The following is a 27,093-nucleotide window of genomic DNA, read 5'->3' as shown; positions in this document are numbered from 1 at the left end:
AGTTTAAGAATTAGTAAAAATTAATGTTGAGGATCTGAAATATTCTGGCTAGTATGATGAAGGCAGACTGAATTGAGATCATTGAAAGCAAAGTTACCTGAAGCAAAGAGATGTGTCGGGCTATGGGGAAAATGGTAGGGGAAGTGGAACTAAGTGAGTTCTTCCAGACAGGATGTATGGACATAAACCTAATGACTTCCTTCAATTGTGCAATCATTCTTTAGGAATACTCTTGCACAACAAAGATCTCTGTGTCAAGTTTAAAACTTCCAATTGATTGATCGTCAGCAATTTTTTTGGGAGGAGACTTCGTTCAAAATTGTTTACTACTGGTCATGTGAGGATGATCCAAGTATTCTTAAAACTTTCCTTTAAATGATGTTTTTTTGTTACGAATGCCCCAAAATGAATAAAAATCTTTAAAGTCACCCTGAACAACTAAGAAGATCATTCCTTAAGTCTACTTGAGGGAATGCATGTCTATTCCATACAACCTAAACTTGATCCTTCTTTTTGCCCTGTTATTGCACTGCTGACTTGTCACTGTACCACCACCCACACCTCCACCAAAAGTCATTACATCCTTCCCTAAGATGTGGACCTCAGAACCATATGTAATACTTTGGCCACAATGAAAACTCTGTACAACTATAACATTACTTCCTGTCTTTGTACTCTAGCTTTCTGAAATGATCAATATCCAATTCTCCTTTTCAGCAACTATCCACCAGTTTACAGTGATTTCTGTATCTGGATCCAGATACCACACTACTTCTTGAGAGTTCTTTGCTTACTATTTAACAAATAGATCAGTTTATTTTGGTTCCATTGTAGATAACTTCACTTCCTCATATTGAATGCCATCTATCAATTCTGTTCCTAATCTATCAGTGTCCCTTTATAACATTATGGTCCCGCGCAAGTTACTTACTTTTGCCATATAATTCAGCATGTTCAGTAAATTTGTTGATCAAACTCCCCTGTCTTAGGGAATGATAAGCCAATGTCAAAGTTTAGATCTATGAGGGACAACACTAATATTATTCTGCCAACTTGAGCACATACCTATCACCTCATAACAATTATTTAGCATTGTCAAGTGTTTTCTCATTTATTGTACTCAATTCAATATACATGCAAGTCTCAAAGATACTTGCAATTGTCTTAGAGGTAAACATGACCACTGAGCTGCAGCAAGTAATCCTACATTCTCATCTTTACCAGAAAAGTCTACCACACCTTCTGCTAATTCTAACCATTTACTTCCTACTATAATAAAACAAAGCAATATTTTTAATACAATTTTGACCTTTTAGCCCTCACCTCCAGTTTCACTCACTAAGACATTCTATATTTGTCCAGATTTTTCAAGGAGCATGAGCACTAATTTCATCATTCTTCAGTTTATGCCCATTTACACATAGCTATCTATCCTTTGTTATGAATTGGCTGGAGTATAAAACGTTTCTCATGAGAGAGAATTTATCAAACATGAAAAGTAATAGAACATAGAACAGTACAGCACAGAACAGGCCCTTCAGCCCACGACATTGTGCCGACCATTGATCCTCATGTAATGTAAACCTAATGCACGAACCCTCAAACTTCTGTGCCATATGCATGTCCAGTAGTCTCTTAAATATCCCCAGTGACCTCGCTTCCACAACTGCTGCTGGCAACACATTCCATGCTCTCACAACTCTCTGCGTAAAGAGCCCGCCTCTGACATCCCCTCTATACTTTCCGCCAAACAGTTTAAAACTATGACCCCTCCTGTTAACAATTTCTGCCCTGGGAAAAAGTCTCTGGTTTTCAACTCTATCTATGCCTCTCATTATCTTGTACACCTCAATTAGGTCCCCTCTCTTCCTTCTTTTCCAATGAAAAAAGTCCGAGCTCAGTCAACCTCTCTTCGTAAGATAAGCCCTCCATTCCAGGCAGCATCCTGGTAAACCTCCTCTGAACCCTCTCCAAAGCATCCACATCTTTCCTATAATAGGGCGACCAGAACTGGACACAGTATTCCAAGTGCGGTCTAACCAAAGTTTTATAGAGCTGCAACAAGATCTCATGGCTCTTAAACTCAATCCCCCTGTTAATGAAAGCCAAAACACCATATGCTTTCTTAACAACCCTGTCCACCTGAGTGGCAATTTTAAGGGATCTATGTACCTGCACACCAAGATCCCACTGTTCCTCCACACTGCAAGAATCTTGTCTTTAATCCTGTACTCAACTTTCAAGTTCGACCTTCCAAAATGCATCACTCCGCATTTATCCAGGTTGAACTCCATCTGCCACCTCTCAGCCCATCTCTGCATCCTGTCAATGTCCTGCTGCAGCCTACAACAGTCCTCTATACTGTCAACGAGCTGAAAATGTGTTGCTGGAGAAGCGCAGCAGGTCAGGCAGCATCCAGGGAACAGGAGAATCGACGTTTCGGGCATAAGCCCTTCTTACTGTCAACGACACCTCCAACCTTTGTGTCGTCTGCAAACTTGCTGACCCATCCTTCAATCCCCTCATCCAAGTCATTAATAAAAATTACACACAGTAGAGGCCCAAGAACAGAGCCCTGTGGAACACCACTCACCACTGACTTCCAGGCAGAATATTTTCCTTCCACTACCATTCGCTGTCTTCTGTCGACCAGCCAATTCTGTATCCAGACAGTTAAATTTCCCTGTATCCCATTCCTCCTGACTAAGCCTACCATGGGGAACCTTATCAAATGCCTTACTGAAGTCCAAATACACCACATCCACCGCTCAACCCTCATCAACTCGTCTAGTAATATCCTCAAAGAACTCAATAAGATTTGTGAGGCATGACCTGCCCCTCACAAAGCCGTGCTGACTGCCTTTAATCAAGCCATGCTCTTCCAGATTGTCATAAATCCTATCTCTCAGAATCCTTTCTAACACCTTGCAGACGACAGACGTGAGACTGACTGGTCTGTAATTGCTGGGGATTTCCCTATTTCCTTTCTTGAAGAGAGGAATTACATTTGCCTCCCTTCAGTCCTCTGGTACAACTCTGGTGGAGAGCGAGGATGCAAAGATCTTTGCAAGCGGTGAAGCAATCACATTTCTCGCTTTATAAAGCAGCCGAGGACAAATCTGGTCTGGCCCTGGCGACTTGTCAATCTTAATGTTTGTCAAAATTTTCAGCACATTAGCTTCCTCAATCTCTATCTGTTCCAGCATGTTTACCTGCTCCTCAATGGTTTAATTCACTACAAGGCCCTTTTCTTCAGTAAAGACAGAAGCAAAAACTCATTTAGGGCTTCCCCTACCTCCTCAGACTTATACACAAGTTCGCTATGCTATTCATAATCAGTCCTACTCTTTCTTTGATCATTCTCTTATTCCTCACACATGTGTAAAATGCCTTTGGATTCTCCCTAATCCTTCCTGCCAAGTCTTTCTCATGCCCCCTCTTGGCTCTCCTCAGACCATTTTTGAGCTCCTTCCTCGCCTGCCTGTAATCCTCTAGAGCTGAGCTTGACTCTAGCTTCCTCCACCTTACGTAAGCTGCCTTTTTTCTTTTGACGAGAAGCTCCTCCGCTCTCGTCATCCAAGGTTCCTTTATCTGACCCCTTCTTGCCTGTCTCAGAGGAACACATTTGTGCATCACTCGCAACAACTGTTTCTTAAACAGTCTCCACATGTCTATAGTGCCCTTTCCATGGAACAATTGCTGCCAGTCCATGCTTCCCAACTCACGTCTGATAGTATCATAGTTTCCTTTTCCCCAATTAAATATCCTCCCATTGTACCTGCTTCTCTCCTTCTCCATAGCTATGTAGAATGTGAGGCAGTTGTGGTCACTATCACCAAAATGCTCTCCCACCGCAAGATCTGACACCTGCCCCGGCTCGTTGCCGAGCACCAAATCCAAAATGGCCTCTCCCCTCGTCGGCCTGTCAACGTACTGAGTTAGGAAACCCTCCTGAACACACCTTACAAAAACAGCTCCTTCCAAATCATCTGCTCGAAGGAGGTTCCAATCAATATTCGGAAAGTTAAAGTCACCCATTACAACAACCCTACTACATTCACACTTTTCCAAAATCTGCCGACCTATGCTTTCTTCAAACTCCCTGCTGCTACTGGAGGGGCCTGTTGCAGTGATGCACAAATGTGTTCCTCTGAGACAGGTGACTGCTCCCTTAGTGTTCATAATTTCCACCCATACTGACTCAGTAGGCAGACCCTCCTCTACAATGGTAACTTCTGTAGCTGTGATACTCTCTCTGATAAGCAGTGCTACACCCCTCCTCTTTGTTCCCCCCTCCCTGTTCTTTTTAAATGTTCTAAACCCTGGAACATCCAGCAACAATTCCTGCCCCTGAGAAACCCACGTCTCTGTTATGGCCACAACATCATAGCACCAGGTACTGATCCATGCTCTAAACTCATCACTTTTATTCATGATACTCCTTGCATTAAAGCAAACACACTTTAATGATCCCTTAGTTCTTTCCTAGGAAATTCCTTCCCACTGGCTGTGCTACCTCTTGCTATTGCCTCATCTCCATCAACTCTCACCACCAGCATAGAGCTCAGGTTCCCACCCCGCTGCCATACTAGTTTAAACCCTCCTGAACAACTCGAGCAAATCTTCCACCCAGGACATTGGTCCCTTTCCAGTTCAGGTGCAACCCGTCCTTCTTGCACAGGTCCCACCTTCCCCAGAAGGCATGCCAATTATCTACATATCTGAAGCCCTCCCTCCTACACCAGCTGCGCAGCCACGTGTTAAGCTGCGCCTACTCCCTGTTCCTCACCTTGCTATCTCGTAGCGTCAGTAGTAAACCCGAGAACACTACTGTGTTCGTCCTGCTCTGCAGCTTCCACCCTAACTCCCTGAAATCACCTTTTATATTCTCAATCCTTTTCCTGGCTATATCATTGGTGCCAATATGTAACACAATTTCTGGCTGTTCTCCCTCCCCTTTCAGAATCTTATAATATTCTTTCACTAGATTTGACAACATCGTTGAGAAACAAAACCTCTTTCCAGAAAGGTAAATTGATCTGCAAAGTTAGCTATTTCTCCCTCCATAGATGCTGAGCGTGCATTTCATACATTTGTTTCTATTTCTGATTAACATCATATGGTTTTTGACTTTGCTAATTTTTCTCTTGAATTAATTTGGGCCAGGCCTCTTACCACACTGATCTTTGCTATCCCTTTTTTTATTTTCACAGTGAACCTATCTTGGAGTTGCCCTTTCCAAACAATACCCTTTCTCTTAGTCAGTCAACCAACTTTGTGCTTCAAGAGATTTTAATTCAGAAATGTGCAAGTCTAGAATAATGAGATGCTATGCTCTTATTCCATGATTGTTTAAAATAGATAAATCTAATATCATTACTGTGTACACAGCTCAGTCCATCGCGCAAACCAGCCTTCCAACTACTGACTCCATCTATACTTTCCACTGTCTTGGGAAAGCAACTATCATCAAAGACCCCTTCCCACCCCGGTTATACTCTCTTCTGCATTATTCCATTCCATTGGGCAGAAGATATAAAAGTTTGAATACGCATATGAACAGATAAGAGAACAACTTCGTCCTTGCAGTTATTAGGCTTCTGAATGGACCTCTCAAATATTAATTCTGACCTCTCTCTCGGTACCTTCTCTGTGCATGTAACACTGTATTCTGCACTCTGTTCTGTTACCCTGATGCACATTGTATGGTATGATCTGCCTGAATATCTCACAAAACAACACTTTTCACTGTATCCCTCTCAGAAAGCATACAAGACTATGGGCCAAGTGCTAGAAAATAGGATTAGAATGGAGGTTGTTTTTGACCACTGCAGACACGGTGAGCTAAAAGTTTTTTTTATGCTATAGATCTCTATGTCTCTATCTCCATCTTAATACTCTATACTTAAATTGTACCTTCTAGTTCCTCCCCCAGCCCTGTGAAAAAATGAGCAAGAAAAGAGAATCAATACCAAAAAGCATCCTATGAGTCCATCCTCTGAGGGTGGTGACTCCTTGGAATTCTTTACCCCAGAGGCCCCAAATCATGGACATCAACGACATCAAGGGAAATGGAAATAGCATGCAAAAACAGGGTTGGAGTAGATGATCAACCTGATCTAATTGAAAGGGGTAACAAGCCAGAAGAGTCTGCCGTGTTCCTATATTGCTGCAAGATTTGTAATAACCAAAATAATTTCAATATACAGGCATGTTAAGTCAAATAATTCTTGCATGCTCCTAGCGTTCTTGCCAGTTAAATTCCAGTTTAAGAACAACAGTTAAGTGATCAATTTCTGCAGACAGTTAAGAATATACTGTAACGGCAGTCAGGAAGATGATCACTAGAAACAGAAAAAAGTACTAAAGATTAATATGTAGTGTGCTTCAAGGCACTAAGAAACCATGGGTTGAGATTATGGTAATTAACTCATATCAAATATGCTTTTTTAAAAAAATTACTTATGGGATGTGGGCATCCCTGGTTGCCCAGCATTTATTGCCCATCTCTAGTTGCCCTTGAGAAGATGGTGGTAAGATGCCTTCTTGAACCACTGCCGTCCACTTGCTGTAGAGAGGCCGACAATGCTCTTAAGGAGGGAATTCCTGTTAATGAGTAACTGGTTTAGAATAAATTCCAGGCCATGTATTAATACATAATAAATATATGATTTGGAGATGCCGGTGTTGGACTGGGGTGTACAAAGTTAAAAGTCACACAACACCAGGTTATATTGGAAGCACACTAGCTTTCGGAGCGACGCTCCTGATGAAGGAGCATTGCTCCGAAAGCTAGTGTGCTTCCAATTAAACCTGTTGGACTATAACCTGGTGTTGTGTGACTTTTAACTTCGTAAAGATATGGCAGTTATAGTTCTGTGGTCTGTATTAAATTGTCAAACACGACTAAAGAGAAATCTGTGCTTCACAGCTCAATAGCTGACAACTGCTGCTGTATCAGAAAGAACATTCCTCCCCTTTTGTCACTAAACTTAAAGTTAACTGTTAAGTTTAATAAGAAACTATCAAAATAACAAAATGAAAATGGAGAGAACATTTTGTTTGAAACAAGTATAGGAATACATTTCATTTGTAACATAGTACTTACAAGAGTTACTTCTCTATGAAACTAAGCATATTAATTTATCCAAGTGTTATTTCTTTGCAAACCAGTAGACTAAGACAAGTTGCATCTCTGTGAAACTGCATAGTGCCTTTCTCACCAGGTCTCTTTCCCAATAGGTTACCTCACAAAGTAAAAATCTCTGTCCTTCAAATGGCAATTCAAAGGGAAGAAAGCAGCAACAAAATGGAAATTCCAGATTATAATAACAGAATGTGAAGTGGTTATTCTTGAAAAGCGATGGAATTAACTTAGACTTTGCTATGAAATTACGTTAGATTACATTTATGCTATGAGGAACTAACCCCATTTCTTGCTACATCATTCAAGCATAGACAGTGAAATGTATACCTAGATATCTGTCCTCTTGATTGCTGGGAAAATATGTTCCTCGTAATAAAGAGTGGAGTTGTGAGCCTTTCAAATGCTATAGGAACATGAAGGAACAGTCCTGAAGTAACATATGAGATTCAAATTGAAGACCATAAGATACTTAACTAAACAGCTGGAAAAGACCGGCTGATAGTTAACCTCTATGTAATACAGGCTCAGCTGAACCCAGAGTGCCATGTAAAATTGTGCTCACAATTACAGGTTGAAGGCTAATGTTTCTGTTAATAATCCTGAAAGAGACTAAGTTGGCCATAATCTGATAATTAAAGCACAAAAGAAATTTAAAGGAAGTCACACGGGGTAACTAAAAAGGAGACACAGTGGAGAGACCCTGATGGGATCTGTCAAGGAGATCCTAACTTAATTTTTACTCTTTCTGTTTCAACTAGGTAGGTTGCAGTTCATGCTGGCTCTTCTCCACCCCTCTTAGTCCAGTCTTGATCTTTCTCTCTCTGGCAGGTATTCCATTCTAGATCCTCTCACCATATCCTTCTATCTCCTCTTGGTCTTTCTCTCTTCCTATGTCCTGGGACAGTCTACTAAAAGGTAAATTCAGCATAGTCCCAGAGATGCTGTCTTCTCATTACAGACAGATGATCTTTGATGGTTTAACATGAGGGTAACATGTTTCAGGTGAGGAGAGAGGTTGAGAAGGATCCACCTACATGGTAATTTCAGCCAATTGGGTCACTCTGCATCACAAACCAGCCATCCAGCCAACTGAGCTAACTGACCCTCAAGATCTACTAACATACAAACAAGGAACCTTAGCAATTAATTTGCTCCCTCAAGCCTGCTCCATCTATCATTAAAATCATGGTTGATCTGTTTTGAATTCTACATTCCCACCTATTCCTTTGATTCCACTGCTTAATAAAAATCTCCATACCTTCATCTTGACAGTATTCAATGCCTCCACTGCTTTCTGGAGCAGAGAATTGCAAAGTCACACAACAATTACAGAGAAAAAAAACCTCATTTCTGGTGTTCCCAAGTCTTAAAACAGTATCTCCTGTAGTTCTGGACTCACCCACAAGAAAACTCCTTAATTAACTCCCCATACACTCCAGTGGAAACAAGGCTAGTTTGTTTAACTTTTCCTCAAATCTCAATCCAGGTTTCAATCTAGAAAAGTTTCTCTGAATTGCATTCTTCCTTAAAGGAGACCAAATACATATTTGAGATATGCTCTCACTAGTGTCGTATACATCTGAAGCATAGCATCTTTTATGTTTAATTCCACATTAATAAAAGAAAGCGATCCATTAACCTTCTTACTCTACCATCCTAAGGTGACTTTTTTGAAAATGCCTACATGTTCACAGTCTCCTCTCATGAACCTTCAAGGATTCTCTACTGGATAATTTCAATTGAGGCCTCATCTTTCTTAAGATGTGGTAAATCCATTTCAACATCTTCATCTCTGCTGTGTCAAAGCTTTTATTTTTATGCTTTCTTCAAAGGACAAGTTTTGTGCCCATTCAAGAGTGTTGGCTGTACACAGAAAAGACCTGATCCTCTAGCCAGGGAACCAATTTTTGATTGCAAAGGACACCAGCTACCAGTTTTCACCTTACTCCTTGCTGCAGCTACTCAGCGTATGATCTCTCCCTCCAGTGCTCATTAAATCATATCCAGATACTTACATTCAGACAGCTGATACATTTGATCTAGTGACAGTCACAGTGCTACTGTATTTGAGTATGCAAAGGGGTAGTGCAGGTACACAGACCTTTTCTACCACGCATCTTTAGCCCACTACTTTCAAAGTTGTTTTGCTACTGGCTGACACTTGGCTGTAGCTTTTGCATATTTTCAACATAGTCCACATCGTCAGGGTGTCAGGAACTTATGATTGCTTGACTCCTAATGCCTTATTGATTCTTACCTTGAGCAAACTCTGTCTCTCAAGATACTCAGTCTCCACCATTTGATCCCCCTTCTGCTTCTAGGTCTACCCTCACACAGTACTAGAATAGTGGTCCAGGACATTCAGCCTTGGACCTTCGGGTGACCATCCTCCAAGGTGGACTTCAGGACAGGCAGCAGAGGAAAGTGGCCGAGCAGAGGCTGATAGCTAAGTTCGGTACCCATAGGGAGGGCCTCAACCGGGACCTTGGGTTCATGTCACATTACAGGTGATCACCATTGCACTACACACACACACGGACACAGATACACACAGATGCGCATACACCCACACATACCCTTATAGACACACAGACTCCCACACATGCACCCCCTCACAGACTTAAGACACTCTGCACTCACTACACACACACACACTTTCTCACACTCACAACCTCAACCCCAGACAGACACACACACAGACAGACAAAGTCCCACATGCACACATATATTTTGTGTGGTGAATTTTTTTGGTACTTTCAGAGTTACATTGCACTTCCTTCAACATATTGTCTAGCTATCACCATTGTTAACAGCTAACCTGAGAATGCAATTTTTAAAAAAAGGGTTTTGTGATTTACACATGAAAGAAGTGAAACTATCACTGTATTCTAACAGATGAAAGGCTTAACAGACAATCAATTCTTCAATGTATCATTTCAGTTACATCACACTGCAAAGTTTTGCTATAAATTCTGTGTTACGATTGAGCCCTCCACAATCACCTGATGAAGGTTCAATTTAACCTGTTGGACTATAACCTGGTATTGTGTGATTTTTAACTTAGTACTGGAATCAGCATACAACTTGCCCAAGGGTAGATCTGTACTTCAATGCTGAATGAAGGATGATAGCCTGTTCTCATGCACTGAATACTGATGTGGAGATGCCAGTGTGGCACTGGGGTGGACAAAGTCAGACAAAGGAGCAGTGCTCTGAAAGCTCGAGATTTCAAATAAACCTGTTGGACTATAACCTGGTGTCGTGTGACCTCTAACTGATTTCTGAGCCTTGGCAGATCCCAATTTTTACCATAATGTTGATTTGTTAGTGTTGCTTCTTGGAGACACCCATTAGTCCCTATACATATCTTTGTTGATGATGATACACTTCTTCAGCACCCCTACCTTTCTCTGGCATTCTCAGATATTTCTCCTTGGTATGCAAGTCCTTTGGACCTTAGCACGGGGGAAAATTGAGTTGGGTGGTGCATCTTCTTGACATAAAGACAAACTGTCTATCATTGGCCTCTTATCTTTGTTCTTAAGCAAGAGTTGATCATGTTCCCAAACCTTGAAAGTGTGGGTTGGTCTGGGTCACCTCATAGTAGCTTTCATATCCTTGACCATCTCAAAGTTGCAACCAGAATTAGCGAGTTTTGAGAAGATTTGTAGCTTAAGTTGAGGTTCTGGACGTAGGTTTGCTCGCTGAGCTGGAAGATTCATTTTCAAACATTTCATCACCATACTAAGTAACATCGTCAGTGAGCCTCCGGAAGAAGCACTGCTGATGATTCCTGCTTTCTATTTAGATGTTTGGGTTTCTTTGGGTGGGTGATGTCATTTCCTGTTTGTTATAGCTCTTGCACAGTATTTTGTAAATGACAGGAAATGACAACACCCACCCAAAGAAACCCAAACATCAAAATAGAAAGACAGGAATCATCAGCAGTGCTTCATCCGGAGGCTCACTGAAGATGTCACCTAGTATGGTGACAAAACGTCTGAAAATGAACTTTCCAGCTCAGCGAGCAAACCTACATCGCTACCAGAATATTTTCTATCCATTAATTTGGCAAACACTCCTTGGTTTGAACAGATGGCATGTGCATGTCACAAAGCATTTTCCAGGTCTCTACTGGGACATCACTTCATGCTGGCATCTTTCCCTTTTGCACTAGGTTTAAAGGCACTCTCACTTGCTCTTTTCCAATGTCAGTCTCTGGGGAGCAGTTCTTTGGGCTGCCTTTTTGTTGCCCCAATTTGATGCTTTGGTGCTCATTGTTTAACAACTCAAATCAGGAAGGTCACCTTTCTTTGATCACTTCTGTACTTGTGAATGCATCTGGCAACATCTTGTCTCTATTTCATGTAATCTACATCTTCAGGGTGTCAGGACCTACTGGTAGTTTGGCTCCCAATGCCTTATTCATTCTTACCTTGAACAAACTCTGCCTCTCAAGATACTCAGTTAGTCGGCACCACTTGATTTCCCGTATGCTTCTAAGTCTAGCCTCACTCTGCTAGAATCAGCAAGTCCATGATGAGTGGTGTTGGCATTAAACTGGGCATCAGCTTACACTTACCATGGTATTCCAATCTCTTTCCCACTATAGTAAGGATCCGCTGGGGAACCTCTGTCTCAACTTTAATAGGTGGCCAAGTGGGATTTTCTTTTCTTGAAAAAGGTGGTCACAATCACGAGGCTAAATGCAGTAGCAAAACACAGGATATTTTGTATACCTTCACAGTTCATTGTTGCTAACATAAGACCACTGCATACTCTCGCGTAACCTAATCACTGTGCACTCTCTCATATTCTGACCTGGCTACAATGCCATGGCCATTGAGTCATAGAGTCCTCGATAAGGGTGATTGATTGTGCAGAGAAATTCTTCCACAGTCTTCCAGCAGCTTGCTCTCTCATCTCATGAGTAGCCACTTGGGGGGGGGGGGGGGCATAGAGGAAGAGGAAGCTCCATTGCCACACACATACAGGCACATTACCAGATTGCTCGTCCTGTTTGCATGGATCATGTTGGTCTTCAGTCAGTGCCAAGATGATTTGGACTCCATTCGTTCTCTGATTTTTCTGCTGCTGTAAAAGGTCTTATAACTGGCACTTGCTCTGCAATTTCCCTCCTGTCCACATTATTTCTTGGACACTGCAAACTTGGGATGACCTTCTCTTCATCAGGTCTACCAGCTCACTGGATCTTGTGGTCAGATTAACATTATTAAATCATCAACAATAAAACTAACCACAACTACCAAACCTATGTTTGGTGACCCTGCTCCTTCTTCTGTACCCTTGCCAAATTTAACAGGGCCTAGACACTGGTCCTGAGCATCACCTGAACGGGATGCCCTACAGGAGTTTGGGTTCCATGAACAGCACGTCATTCAGGGCACATCATAAGGTTTTGCAGCTGGAAGGCCTTTCTGGTACCAACCTTTCTCCTTTTTCTGAGCTTAGAAGCAATATAGGGCATCAAAGATCCAAACAGTAGTGGAAAAGAGCAACTGAACTGAAACTAAATGTTAACAACCATAGCTATGGGAAAAGACAAATTAACATTAAGATATTAAGAAGGGTGAACCAGGATGATAATAGATAGAAAGAACATTAAGCACCTTGACAAAATTCGAAACTGGATTCAAGCTCAGAAAAGGAAAAAAAATAGGTTTAATTAATTCAGAGAGGTTGATGAATGTTTGGAAACATTTGCAAAGATTAATCGACATCTGAAAAAGGTAAGAAACGTTAATGTGGTTGGAGCTTATTTTGATCAAGAGCCAGTATATGATGTACCACCTTGACAGGTATTTTCCAGCCATTGCTGTTGCTATTTCAGATTTCCAGGGTTTGCTTTATTAGCTGAGCGGTTCCAACAAGGGCCTATACTCTGCTGTTATGTTCTATGTTGTATTAGTCTAATTTCCTCTATAAGCTGAGCAGTTCCATAAAGGGCCTGTACTGCACTGTAATGCCGTATGTTCTATGAATCTATTTTCCTTTATTTGCTGAGCTGTTTCATAAAGGACCTGTACTGCGCTTTAATGTTCTATGTTGCATTGGTCTAATGTCCAGTATTAGCAGAGTGGTTCCATAAAGGGCCTGCACTGTGCTGTAATTCTCTACGTCCTATGAATCTATATTCCTTTATTAGCCGAGTGGTCCCATCAAGGGGCTGGACTGTACTGTAATGTTCTATGTTGTATTGGTCTAATGTCCAGTATTAGCCGAGTGGTTCCATAAAGGACCTGTACTGCGCTGTAATGTTCTATGTTGTATTGGTCTAATGTCCAGTATTAGTAGAGTGGTTCCATAAAGGGCCTATACTGTGCTGTAATTCTCTACGTTCCACGAATCTATATTCCTTTATTAGCTGAGTGGTTCCATAAAGGACCTGTACTGCGCTGTAATGTTCTATGTTGTATTGGTCTAATGTCCGGTATTAGCTGAGTGGTTCCATAAAGGGCCTGTATTGTGCTGTAATTCTCTACATTCTATGAATTTTTATATTCCTTTATTAGCTGAGCAGTTCCCTAAAGGACCTGTACTACGCTGTAATGTTCTATGTTGTATTGGTCTAATGTCCGGAATGAGCCGAGTGGTTCCATAAAGGGCCTGTACTGCGCTGAAATGCTGTATGTTCTACTACTCTAACTTCCTTTATTAGCCGAGTAGTTCCATTAAGGGGCTGTACTGCACTGAAATGTTCTATGCTGTATTGGTCTAATGTCCAGTATTATCCGAATGGTACCAAAAAGGGCCTGTACTGTGCTGTAATGCTGTATATTCTATGAATCTATATTCCTTTAATAGCTGAGCGGTTCCAACAAGGGCCTATACTGTGCTGTTATGTTCTATGTTGTATTAGTCTAACTTCCTCTAGAAGCTGAGCAGTTCCATAAAGGGCCTGTAATGTGCTGTAACGCTGTATGTTCTATGAATCTATTTTCCTTTATTTGCTGAGCGGTTTCATGAAGGGTCTGTACTGCGCTTTAATGTTCTATGTTGCATGCGATAACAAGAGATCAAAGATACAATAACCCAAAATCTGCAACCTCAGAACCAAGGAATGGCAGATTTTGGATCCGACAGATTGGACTTGGCAACTTGGTCCTAATCAGTTTGTGCGGAACTGAACTGCTTGAAACACGGAAATAGACCAGTGTGAAAACAGCAAAGGGGACGTATTTAGTGCCATGTTGCATCAGTGTAGCACCTAGTCAAATTGTGCAAGTATTTCTTTTTTTATTTTACTCAATTAAAATGAATTCATGACATGTGAAAAATCTCAGGTTTTTGGGAAATCAATTTGAGACGTTTTATTAATTATTACATTTTTTCAAGAAGGAATGAAAGCTCTGCATCTTGGTCACAGGACTTTTGAACTGAATCAACAGGGAACAAAAACAGAGGTTACAAATATAATCACAGTGGCAAGCAGGTCAATATTCTACAAATGGAGTATCAAGCAAGGCCATTTGGTTTGACCAGATGAATAGACTTACTTGCTTTGTAAGAAGTACATTATTGAGTTGCCTCAGATAATGATAAAATTCCATTTTGAAACCTGCCTCTAATATAATTTTATTTATTTCAGATCTTAACCGCTCAGTCTGTAAGGTTTTCTCCATATTAACAAAAGCAAAATACTGCACATGCTGAAGATCTAAAACAAAAGCAAAATGATGCTGTAACCCCTTCAGAGAAGAGTTTTATTGGACTTAGAATGTTAACTTTGTTTTTCTCTCTTCACAAGTGCTGCCAGACATGGTGTGTTTTCCAATATTACGATTATTTCATGTGTCAACTACCTTCGCTCTGGTTCTCAATCCTGTGACCTGAGGAATAGTCTTTTCCAACCTACTCCATTCAGATCCCTCATGGTTTGAATATGCTCTTCAGAACTTCTCTCAACCATCACTTCTCCAAAGACAACAGTCCCAGCATCTCCAATTGAACGATGTAGCTGATATTCTTTATTCCTGAAGCCATTCTTGAGAATCCTTTCTGCACCTTCTCTAATGTCAGTGTTAGTAAAGTATGGTGCTCAGTAATGAACACAATGTAGTACTTCAGCTGAGCATAGAAAAGTGTTTTTATTGCGTAAAATTAAAGACATGGATATTTGAGATCTGAAAACAAAAAACAAAAATTGCTAGGAAAAAATCAGCAGGTCTGGCAGCATCTGTGCAATTCTGCATTGTCTCAGTTCTGGAATTCACATAATAGGAAGGATGTCAAAAGTGTGGTGCTGGAAAAGCATAGCAGGTCAGACAGCAACCAAGTAGCAGGGAAATCAACATTTTGGGCATAAGCCCTTCATCAGGAATGCCCTCAATTTTTCTGCTCCTCGGCTGCTGCCTGACCTGTTATGCTTTTCCAGCACCACACTTTCCACTCTGATCGCCAGCATCTCCAGTTCTCACTTTCTCATAATAGGAAGGATGCAGAGGAGAGGGTGCAGAGCAGATTCCAGCTCAAGCAACATCTTGGTCAGAGCTTCAGTTGTGCAGAGAGATTGGACAGACTGGGATCGTTTTCCTTACAGCAGAGGAGATTGAGAGGGGACATGATTGAGATTTATAAAATTGAGGGTATGCAGGGAGAAACTTTTCTTCTAAATGGAGCGATCAATGACTGCTGGCCCGGATTTAAAGCATTAACAGGAGATGTGAGGAAAAACCTTTATCACCCAGAGGTTGGTGAGAACCTGAAACTCACTGCCTATAAAGGTGGCAGAGACAGAAACCCGAAGAGCAATATAGATGGTATGAGACATGCTGTATTTCTATAGAATTTTCCAATTTCATTTTTACACTGTGCTTGCTGTGATTGCTTTGCTGTCAAAATCTACGTCCTTATTTATAAACCCTTCCTTATTAGGCACCCTCTTAACATTGTCTAGTCACATAGGACTTGAACGCAGGAGTAAGCCATTTGGCCCTTCAAGCATGTTCATGGCAGATCAGATTGTTTTCTCAGCTCCACTTTCCTGAGTGCATATTATATCCCAAACGTTAGCGAGTTCTGAGAAGATTTGTAGCTCAGGTCGAGGTTCTGGATGTAAGTTTTCTCGCTGAGCTGGAAGGTTCGTTTTCAGATGTTCCGTCTCCATACTGGGCAATATCTAGTGTGTTAGCTAGTATGGTGTTATCCAGTATGGTGACGAAATATCTGAAAATGAACGTTCCAGCTCAGCAAGCAAACTTGTATCCAGTATATCCCAAATCTCTGGCCCAGACTCTGCTACCTTCTGGGGAAGAGTTCCACACTCTTGATAACCAGTAAAGTGAAAACATTTCTTCTTATCACTGTCTTGAAAGAGAGACCTTCTTTGCCCCCAAGTTTTAGTCTTTACCACAAGCAAATACTGACTGCATATTGATCCTATAAAATCTCAAGATCAGATCCCTGGAATGAGTTAAGTGAACTATCTCTGAACTCCAACCAAAGCAACTGCATTTTTTTTTCAATTAAGTAGAACAAAACTATGCACTATTCCATATGTTGACCCAGCAATATCCTGCACAGCTGCAACAGCACTTTTTTAGTTTTAGATTCTATTTTCCTGGCAACAAACATGTTCAATTTGTCTTCCTAATGACTTGCTGTACTTACATGCTAACTTTATTAATTTTATACGCCAGATATCCAGATCTCCATGTACTACCAAGTTCTGCAATAAATAATATTTTTCTTGCCAAAATGGATAAGTTCACAGTTTCACACGTCATTCTCCAATTGCCACTTATTTGCCTATTCACTAACCGGCCTATTTTCCTTTGTACTATCTCTACTTCTATTGACACTTCCTTGCCTACCTACCATTTTTCCCTCATCCATTCACTGATATAGATTGTAAGCAATCGAGGTCCCAGCACTGATCTCTGTGGCACACCACTAAGTGCGGTTTGACAACCAAAAATGATCCATTATTCCTGATAGCTAATCAATCCACATTCCATGCTAAGATGTTACCCCAAAAAGCATGTGTTAAACCGTCTGGAAATCCAAGTTCAGTGCGTCTACTAGTTTCCCTGTATCCACTGTGAATGTTAGTTCATCAAAAACACAAACAGATTAAACATTTCCCTTTCATAAAGTCATGTGTTGGCTCTATCTGATCATATTACGATTTTCTAAGAATCCTGCTATTAGATTCTTGATATTGAATACCAGCACTTTCCATATAAGAGATGCTAGGCTAACTGGTGATTTATTTTGTATTCTGCCTTTCTGTCTGGAATATAAATTTAGAATTATACACTTTATTTTATATTGCCTGTCCATGGTTTTCCTACCAAAACAAAGCCCTTCACATTCAACATTAAATTTAATCGGCCACTTCCACCAACCTATGGCTTTTTAAAGTGTAACACCATCCTTCTCACTGTCTACAATATATTCAGACTTCATATTATCTGCACATTTTGAAATTGTGCGCTGAACACCAACCTTCAGATCATTAATATATGTTAAGAAGATCAGAGATTTTCATACTGATACCTGGGCATCTCCATTAGAAGTCTTCCTCCAGTCAGAAAACCAACCGCGCACATCTCCTTTGCTTCCAGTCATTCAGGCAATTCCATACACATGTTGCTTCTGTCCCTTTTATCCTAAGAACTGTAGCTTTGATCATAAGTTTATTGTGCAGCACTTTATTAAATGGTTTTTTGGAAGTTTACATATAGCATATCAACAGCAATTTAGTTCAATGCAATATGTCTTTAATAGATCTAAACTATCTGTCCTCAATTAACTGGTATTTTCTCAAGTGATTATTAATTTTATCCCAAAATATGGTACCTAAAAGCTTTCCAACCACTGTTGTTAATAGAATTTACAAGCAAGACACAAACATACATATGACTGATTTGTCATCCATTCAGTCCCTTGACACTACTTCACTATTTAATAAGATTGTAGTTGATCAGATTATATCATCAAATCCACATTCCTGCCTTGTACTGATGATCTATCATCCTCTTGCCTACAAAGAATCTATCCATCTCTACCTTAAAAAATATTTACAATGCTTCCACCACTTCCTTTTCAGGAAGAGTTCCAAAGACTCATGACTTTGGAAAAAACGATTATGCCTCATCTGTTTTAAACAGATGGTATCTTCTTTCTAAACAGTGCCCCGAGTTCTGGTCTTGTCATAAAAAGGAAACACCCTCTCCATATCAATCCAGGCTTATATATTTCAATTAAGTTGCTTCTTACTCTTATAAACTCCAAAGAATACAAGCCTAGCATGCACAACCTTTCATGACTACTCACCCTTTCCAGTATTAGTCTAGTAAATCTTTTCTGAATTGCTTTCAATATATTTACATACTTTCTTAAATAAAGTGACTGATACTATATACAATATTCTAAATGTGATCTCATCAATGCAGTTGTGATAAAAATTTCACTTAATTTAAAGTCTAGATTTTGAATTAGGGATTTGGTCTATGTGTATAAGACAGTTTAATGATTATCTTGTCATGGAATGATGGTTTTTTTTTAAACCAGTGAGAGGAGAGAGTCCCTAGAATAATGAAATATTTTTACATTGTGTGATTGGAAAAAATCTCACAGAGTAAGCTTTCGGGTGCTTTTGATTGAGAAGAATTAGGAGTTGATTTTTTTTCACTTTGGGAAAGAAATACAATGCTTTGAAAGTCTATAGTTTTCGTTCGCAAATATCTTGGTGGAATTACATTTACAAACAGTTTCTCTGGAAAAATAGAAATAGCTCAGAAGAGTTAGGAAACCAGCTCAATGTAAGGGTTTGAAAGTTCCAGACCATTCAACTATATGCACCTAAGTACGTACTTACATACTAGGCTTTTGTGATTCAGTTACTAGGACATAGATCCCTCTGCATCTCAGATCTCTGTGATCTCTCACTATTTAAATAACATGCTAAAATTGACTATTTTACATTTTATACTCAATGAATGACTCGAATGCATGGATAGAAGGTATGGTTGCCAAATTATACTGTTTTTGTCAGATTTTTGTCCACTTGTTTAATTTATTTATATACTTTTGTAACTTCCATTGAGTCCTTTTCTACCATATATTCTAGTTTCCATATTGGAGAAAGACTATAAACACACTGAAGCAAGTGTTAAAGACTTACAAAGACAGCACTAGAACTGAAAGCTTGTAACTACAGGTAGTTCTTCAATAACGTGATAGTTGCATTCTTGTTCAACCTCGCATTATAGAAAAACAGTGCTTTAGTAACAGGGCTTAAAGTATTGGTGATATAATTGCATTACAGCCAACACGTTTTAAATATCCATATTTTAGAAACAGGGTTCCTAATTCGTCAATCTTGTTACAGCAAATTCACGTTAACAAAAACGCATTATAGCTGAATGACCTGTACCAGAAAAACGGAACAGGCTTGTGGTGAGAACACTCAAGTCTAAATCCAATAAGTAAAGACACTTCTTTTCTCAGAGGATGATGAGAATGTGAACTTGCTACTAAATAATATGGTTAAAGTGACAGAAATAATACACTTAAGGGAAGGTACCAGACAAAGAAACAGAATGTATTATGATAAGGTGGGATGAAAGATGATGAGAGAAGTTGTGCTCCACTCATTCCTATTGAAAAGTGCTGACTATAAACAATGGCACGGACTTGTTGGACTCAAAGGTCTGTCTTGGAACTTCTATCTATATATCTAGATGTTGTAATATTTGGCATGGAAATTCTTGGAATGATCATTTTTTGATGCTTGCCAACAGTGTTGTAATTTTTTTCCCCCACATCAAAAACTTGACGACTCAACTATTAGATATTTCAAATATGAGTTTTTTAAAACTTTTTGGCAAGGCTCTTTAAACACATCACATATAATTTAAAAAAAACTTACTATTGATCTATGTACTTTCCCAAACCGTACACAGTTTGGAATCAGTCATGTTTGCAGTTAATAAATTTAACGGATTCATGTTAAAAGGAACGTGCAGTGCTGCAAATGTGCACCCGAATTAATTTGCATCATATAAGAATGGTGCAAAATTTTCTTAAAGATAGAGTTTTGCTTGTCATATCATTCATAAAAAATGTAACAATTACTAAGAATTCTAACAATACATTCCTTTACAAGATCAATTGCTTAAAAGAATAATTGCTGATTACTTCACTGGCAAAATAGCAAATAACAATCATTGGGGGAGACACTGTCAGCAAGTGGCCTGAGCACAAGTGGAAATGGCAAAATTACACATTCGAGTCAACAAGCAGCCCTGCAGATTTAACTCTGAGACTAACAGGTTGAGTAACTACTTGCAAATAATTTTCACAATGACTTCATCTGCATTCACTATTTTAAACAAAAACATTTTTCCATTAAACAAAAAGAAAACACATTGAATTTTAAGGTGATGCCTATGTTTCATTCTTGCTCTATCACTGATCCTTGATAAGTATCTATTCGGGTAGGGATTCGGCTTCGTTCTACAGAGGAAGTTTAAAATGTCTGGGTATCATCTCAAGATTGTTCTGCAGTCAATTCATCAGGTATAGCTAAGAAACATCCTGTCTTCTTCACTCTGAAACAGGGCAATGAGGCATATCCAGGAACCCTCAATGTGGAAGGAGGAAATAAACAATGATATTTCCCCATCCTCCCTTCAATCTTTGGGTGAGTTTTTACAAATGCTGCCATGCAAACAAGCTGGACATTTTTTCAGTATGAGACCTGAAGATTCCAGTTGTGCCTAATTTTGTACACAGTAACTAAAGTTAATTTCAATCCAGTGCTTGAAGTAAGTTGGACCTATTTGAGAGTCAGATTTAAGTGTCTACAGTTTTTGGATAATCAGGCTTACAAATAGGACTGTCAAATAACTCTATTGTAAGATTATCTTTAAATTTTGGAATGCATTACAGTTTGTTTTTTTTGTAATTGCTTTGCAATTTACAACTACCCCATTAAACAGGAAGAGGAGCAGCCATGCCAGAAGCCATGCAGGTGTGAGACATGCAGATTTTTTTCATTCTCTCACAGCTCTGGTTAGTACAAAACAAAACTAAACAGAACAAAAAAAAAGTCACAAAACAACAACCCTTTTTTTTTGTAGTTGGGTTACAAGTCCTGCCAGGAAACACCATGTTCCACAGCAGATCATAGAACTACCTACCCGTACTGGTCAGGCTGGTACATCATGGGAGCCTGAGTGTTGCCATAGTTGGGATGTTGTGGTGGAAAGACAGGACGTCCACCAGGCCCAGTTTGACTGGGAAAACCAGGCGACCTAATATACGGTGGCCTAAATCAAGAAAGAAATAGCTCCTTTGTTTTTATTCTGTGTCAGTCTGTACCTAGTTACGATTCATGAGACATCCAATAATACCCATGTACATGAAGAATTAAACTGAAATCTGAAAATATTATAAGCTGTTAAAAAGAGATTTCGTTTTGTCCATTTTTAACTTGTACAGTAATACTCTCTTTTATAAAATGACAAGTTTTTAAGGTTGAAGTATTGGATTCTTTAAGATTTTAACACATTGGTGAAGTAATCACAAAAGTAGATTGGAGTTTGCTTTAGATTCGCTATCATAAGTGCAGCCCCCTCCATCCTCCTCAAAACATTTCCACCCGAAGGCACAAAGTTTGCTGGGGTTCAATTTCAAAGATAACATCACTTCTTTGCTACTTTGTCTGTTTATTCACAGCCAATGTTTATGGCAGCTCGTCACCATCACATTGTGCACTTAATCAGTTAAGGTATGCACAATGATGGATTCACAGCAGACCCCAATCTTGTGTATTACTAGATGTCCACGCATTTAAATTCCAGCAGGTATCTTGTATGTTGTTCGTGTGGAAGGTGGATAATTCAGCATGGAGCAGCAGTCTCTTGGAAATTCTGGCATATATAATTCTAGACATTACATCAGTGTAGCGCCTACCTCTATCTGGACTATTAGTATTTGTTGACATAGAAAACAGGAAGGGGAGTTTGTCCCTTGGCCTTTTGAACCTGCTCGATCATTCAATATGATCACGGCTGATCATCCAACTCAGTGCCCTGTTCCTACTTTCTCCCCAGATCCTTTGATCTCTTCATCTCTAACAACCATATCCAGCTCCTTTTATATAAAAAAATGTTTTGGTTTCAACCGCTTTCACTGGCAGAGAATCCCACACCCTTATCAATCTCTGGGTAAAGAAATTTCACTTCACCTCATTTCTAAATGGTCTATTCCGTACCCTTAAATTGTGACCACTGGTTCTGGACTCCCCAGTCTAGTCCTGTTAAGAGTTTTACAGGCTTTTGTGAGATTTCCACCCTCATTCTTCAGAATTCCAATGGATATAGTCCTAACCAATCCAATCTCTCTTCGTATAGGAATCCGTCTGGTTAGCCTTTGTTGCAGTTCCTCCACAACTGGAATGTCCTTCCTCAGATAAAGAGACCAAACCTGTACAACTGTAGCAAGACATACTGCTGTTATCCTTGAATCCTCTCACTATGAGGGCCAACATACCACTTGCCTTCTTTGATGCTTGCTGTACCCGCATGCTTACTTTCAATAACTGGTGTTAAAGGACAACCAAGTCTTATTGCACCTTCCTCTTTCCCAATCTATCCCCATTTAGATAATAATCTTGCTTCCTGTTTTTGCTATTAAAATGGATAACCTCATATTTAAGCACATTATACTTCAACTGTCATGTATTTGTCAACTCACTGTAGCATCTCCACATCCTCATCACTGTTCATCCTCCTATTAAACTTTGTCTCATCTGCAAACGTAGAGATATTACATTTAGTTCCCTCATCTAAATCAGTAATATAGATTGTGCATAGCTGGGGTCCAAGCACAGACCCATGCAACACCACATTAGTCACTTCCCAAATCAGAAAATCACCTTTTAACCCTATTCTTTATTTACTCTCTTGTCAACCAGTTCTGTATCCATTTCAGCACACTATTCCAAAACCCATATAACTTTAATTTTACATTATAATTTATTGCTTAGGTGGGGCCTTATCAAAAGCCTTCTGAAAGTCCAAGTAAATTATCCAATGGCTGGCCCTTGACAGTTCTACTAGTTACAGCTTTGAAAACTTCCACCAGATTTATCAAGAATGATGTTGTCACTGTTTTTCAAGTGCTCTGTTATTCAATCTATTTACCAACTATTGTTTTAAATTTAATTTGTTCCAGTAGCGTTCTGGTTCAGCATCTTTAATTCAAAGGAAACCTGGCCATGGAAAATTTTCTGAGTATACGCTGCTGCAACCTGAAGCATGTTCTATTTTGGATTTTATAAATCATGGGTGATTCCACTTAGAATATAAGTTACTTATTTTTCAAATGTAATTTCACACAGCCAGTGCGTTAAACAGGATAATCACCCTGATTTCTGGTACCATCACAGATATGAATTATTTGCATTTTATGAAATTCATTTCCCTGATGCCTTAACTAGTTAAATACAATGTGCTGGTGCTGAGCTGTCCGGGCCACAAAGGTCGCAATTCAATTTGTTCCTATAATTAACTGCAATACTGTAGGACAATGTGAATGAAAATCAGTTGGGTTGGCCTAATGGTTCCTGTTGTGACATCACCAGCCAGCATCAGGATGGGATAGTTTGGAATTTGCTGAAACTCAGTTCTCTGCTGTCTCCCTCTAAACCCCTGGTCAGACTCCACTTAGAAAGCACAGCAATCTACATAAGTCATATGAGACCATTTAGTGCCAGGACAGTCATCACTTCTGTGGAGGAAGAATAAAAAGGACAGAAAGGTGAATCAAAGCACACACCATACCACAGACATATAGATCTAATCAATAGCAACTGAAGTCAAAGCTTCCTGCTATCCACAAACTCCAAGTCACTAATTCCAAAGGTCATGTCAGCAGGATACCCTGTGCAATGCAGAGTCTTCTACTTTCGGGATAGGTGTGAGCTTACAAAATGGATGCTAGATTCTCAGCTGCATAAAATTATTATTAAGCTGCCAATTCAAAATATTTATATTTAAAAACTTCTCAATTATGGTTTGCAAAACTTCTTTCATGAAGAAAGTATAACAGTATCTTACATCCTCTAAAAGAATCCAATACTCAAACATTAAAATAGACCAACAAAAATGCTTAGAACATGATCCATGAAACAGTAAATCTAAAACATGTACATCAATTGGTTACAGTTTGTCTTGATGTAACGTATAAATGAGTTAAATAAACAGTTTCTTTACTCTAACCTGCATAAAACCCCATGTAACCCTTTAAGATTTTAGTCTCAATAAACCATAAAAATCCAGGACTTTTCCTTGATGTTGACAAGAATCTCAGTCACATACAGTTCCCAGCAAACCACTCAAGTATTCAAATTAAAAAGTTAACATTTGAGGTACTGCAATTTCACAACTACTTCAGAAAATGTGTCTTGGTTGTTTATCCTAATTTTAATCACCTTACTACTTAGTTTAAAATCATTTTCCATATGTTAATTGAATGCTCCATTATTTATATTTTAATGCAAGTACAATTCGTTTAATTGTGAAAATTACAAATTGTACATTTAAAAACATCAATAAACATTTACAATTTGACATATTTAACACAAGGGAATTCAATATGGTTAATATTAACTTTAGTCATATTTTCTTTGACTATAGAGAAAACTACAGTGAACATTTAAAGGGGATTAAACTTTAAAAAAAAAACAGAACTTTTGAATGTTTTGCAATGGCATGACACCAGAATTGTTTCTGACCTGAAATGCTGGAATGTCTACACAAGTTATTATTAATTTAATACTTTTCTCATTCCCTCACTACTCTAGCTGAGCCATTAACCCACATAGCTGATACAGATGAAAGTGAACCTTGAGTCTAACCATTTCTTCACAAGTCTTTGCTTCCACAAGTTTCTCTGTCCCCAATGTAAGATATCAAGGAATCACCACGTCTGAATTGTCCACTCCAAAGCCCCAAGTGAGTTGCTTAGCTTGCAGACTACATTATTAATTGTTTAAAATACATTTTATACTGTTTGCTAGTCATTGTAGTCTATAGGATGCATCAGTAGAAAATATTGTTGAACAAATCAAACAATGTAGTGCCTTAATAACTGTTACATTGTACAATCCCTATTCAGCATACATTCCTTATTGTCGTGCATTGTGCATCAACTGTCAGCTAATCAAACATTTGACCAATATTACTAATGATCATCAACTGTGTAACTGTGGGAGCAAAATGTTACACTAACAGTTACATATCATTTCTCACATAGTAAAACATAACTGTTCAATGTCACTACAAAAAACAGAATTGGAACGTTATTCAACAGCTGTTTCAAATAAACAACTGCACAAAATTACTTTAGGAATATTTCAGTATTACTAAAATAAATTCTAATCTTCAGCTATTAAAGAATGACCAATTCAAGGAAGAGTTCTCTTTTTATTAGAACTGAAACACTTGGTCAAAAAAATAGTATATAATAATTATTTGGAGACAAAGAAATTGATATTATTAGGAAAAGGTTTAACCAATAAGTAGCTATATTGATTCTGCTAATTTTTAGAGTTCAGAAGAATAAATTTTTGATTTCAAATCAGGCGACCTGTGACAGATCAGATTATCTGAGAAAGAAAGCTGTGGTTCTATCTTGTAGAACCACAGCTCCCATGAGCCAATAAACAGAAATGGGAAATACTAAGCTCTGTGTCTGACATCATTCAACAAAGGATACCGCACAAGCAGAAAGGGGTTTGAAATAACAAGAACTGTTAAACTAAAAGGGTAAAGATATTTGGAAATAATTTTAATGCATTACAATTAACACCACAACTTGACTGCATCAGTACGTCCCATAATTTATATCTGCTTGTATCTGAGACAGCTACCTTCAACAGATCTGGGCATCCTGGGATTTTTAATTAGTAATGATTTCTAATAATTAAAGAGTTTTCAACGTTTTTCCTAATGTTCTTATAGGTCATTTCATGATATGTATTTAAAATCAAGTTGAATCTACTCCTATTCCAATTGCATTACTTGATCAACTCTGCATGGAGAACGATCCACAGAAAGCAGAACCATTTTGACTCCTGTGTACCTAAAAGGAAAGCTTTGATTCTACATCATATTACATCAAGTGGCAGAATGGAAAATTGATGACTTGTGTATAATCTAGCTTGGTTGAATTGCAATCAGCTGTCTAATATCATCTGACTTGAAACCATTTGGAATAAATGTGCACTGAACACAATTCATTCTTGTAATTAAACTGAGATCCTTAGAATTGGGTTTATTCACAAATCAGCCCTGTTACTTAATTCATATTAAATATTAAACAAAATTTGCCTAGAAATACAGGCTATTAGAAACATTTTTAAAAAATGAGCGCTACTCTGGCTCAGTGGCTAGTTCTATTGTCTGAGCTTGAAAGTCTGGATTCAAGCTCCAATTCATTTTGTTGGCTATGAAAGAATGAAGTCACTGGTACAGGCAGCCTACCGTGCATTGGTGCCTGCACCCAGCCCAAATAAATGGGGAGGATTGGCAGTCAGCTGTAAAACCATTTGCCAAATCAAAAAAATGGTTGATGAAAGTGATCTGCTAGCATTGTAGTAAATCAATGTAACTCGCAAAAAAGCTGATTGAGATGGAAAATGAAAAGGAAGGAAGCATTCTTAAATGTGTGGTGTAAAATTCCAAGCAGTGGAATGTGGTGAAACGGTTAAAAATTATGTCCCAATACATGTGTGAATCTAACCGGAATGGAGGTGTTGCTTAGTCCCGTGTGAATCTTCTTATCTGTATGTAACCAGAATGGAATGTGTTTTTTAGCCTTGCTCTGCTGTTCACATGAATGTTTATATCTGGAAAAGAATAAAAAGCTGGAAAAGTCTCCAGTTCGGTGAGTCTGCTCCGGGGTTACGTTTA

At 39.0% G+C, this 27,093-nt stretch overlaps 1 protein-coding gene across 2 annotated transcripts in view; it reads right to left on the bottom strand.

Annotated features, from left to right (window-relative positions):
* The window catches only part of arid1b (AT rich interactive domain 1B (SWI1-like)), a 583,262-nt gene that overhangs the window by 119,072 nt on the left and 437,097 nt on the right, over nt 1-27,093 (bottom strand). For both annotated transcript variants that reach the window (XM_043696151.1, XM_043696152.1), the window contains exon 10: nt 21,316-21,444. In XM_043696151.1, coding sequence (XP_043552086.1) covers nt 21,316-21,444 — 129 coding nt within the window. The remainder of the gene's footprint in view (nt 1-21,315; nt 21,445-27,093) is intronic.

The sequence above is a fragment of the Chiloscyllium plagiosum genome, chromosome 9 (genome assembly GCF_004010195.1).
Source record: "Chiloscyllium plagiosum isolate BGI_BamShark_2017 chromosome 9, ASM401019v2, whole genome shotgun sequence".
In the NCBI taxonomy this organism is placed as follows: domain Eukaryota; kingdom Metazoa; phylum Chordata; class Chondrichthyes; order Orectolobiformes; family Hemiscylliidae; genus Chiloscyllium; species Chiloscyllium plagiosum.
This window is presented reverse-complemented; position numbering and strand designations above follow the sequence as displayed.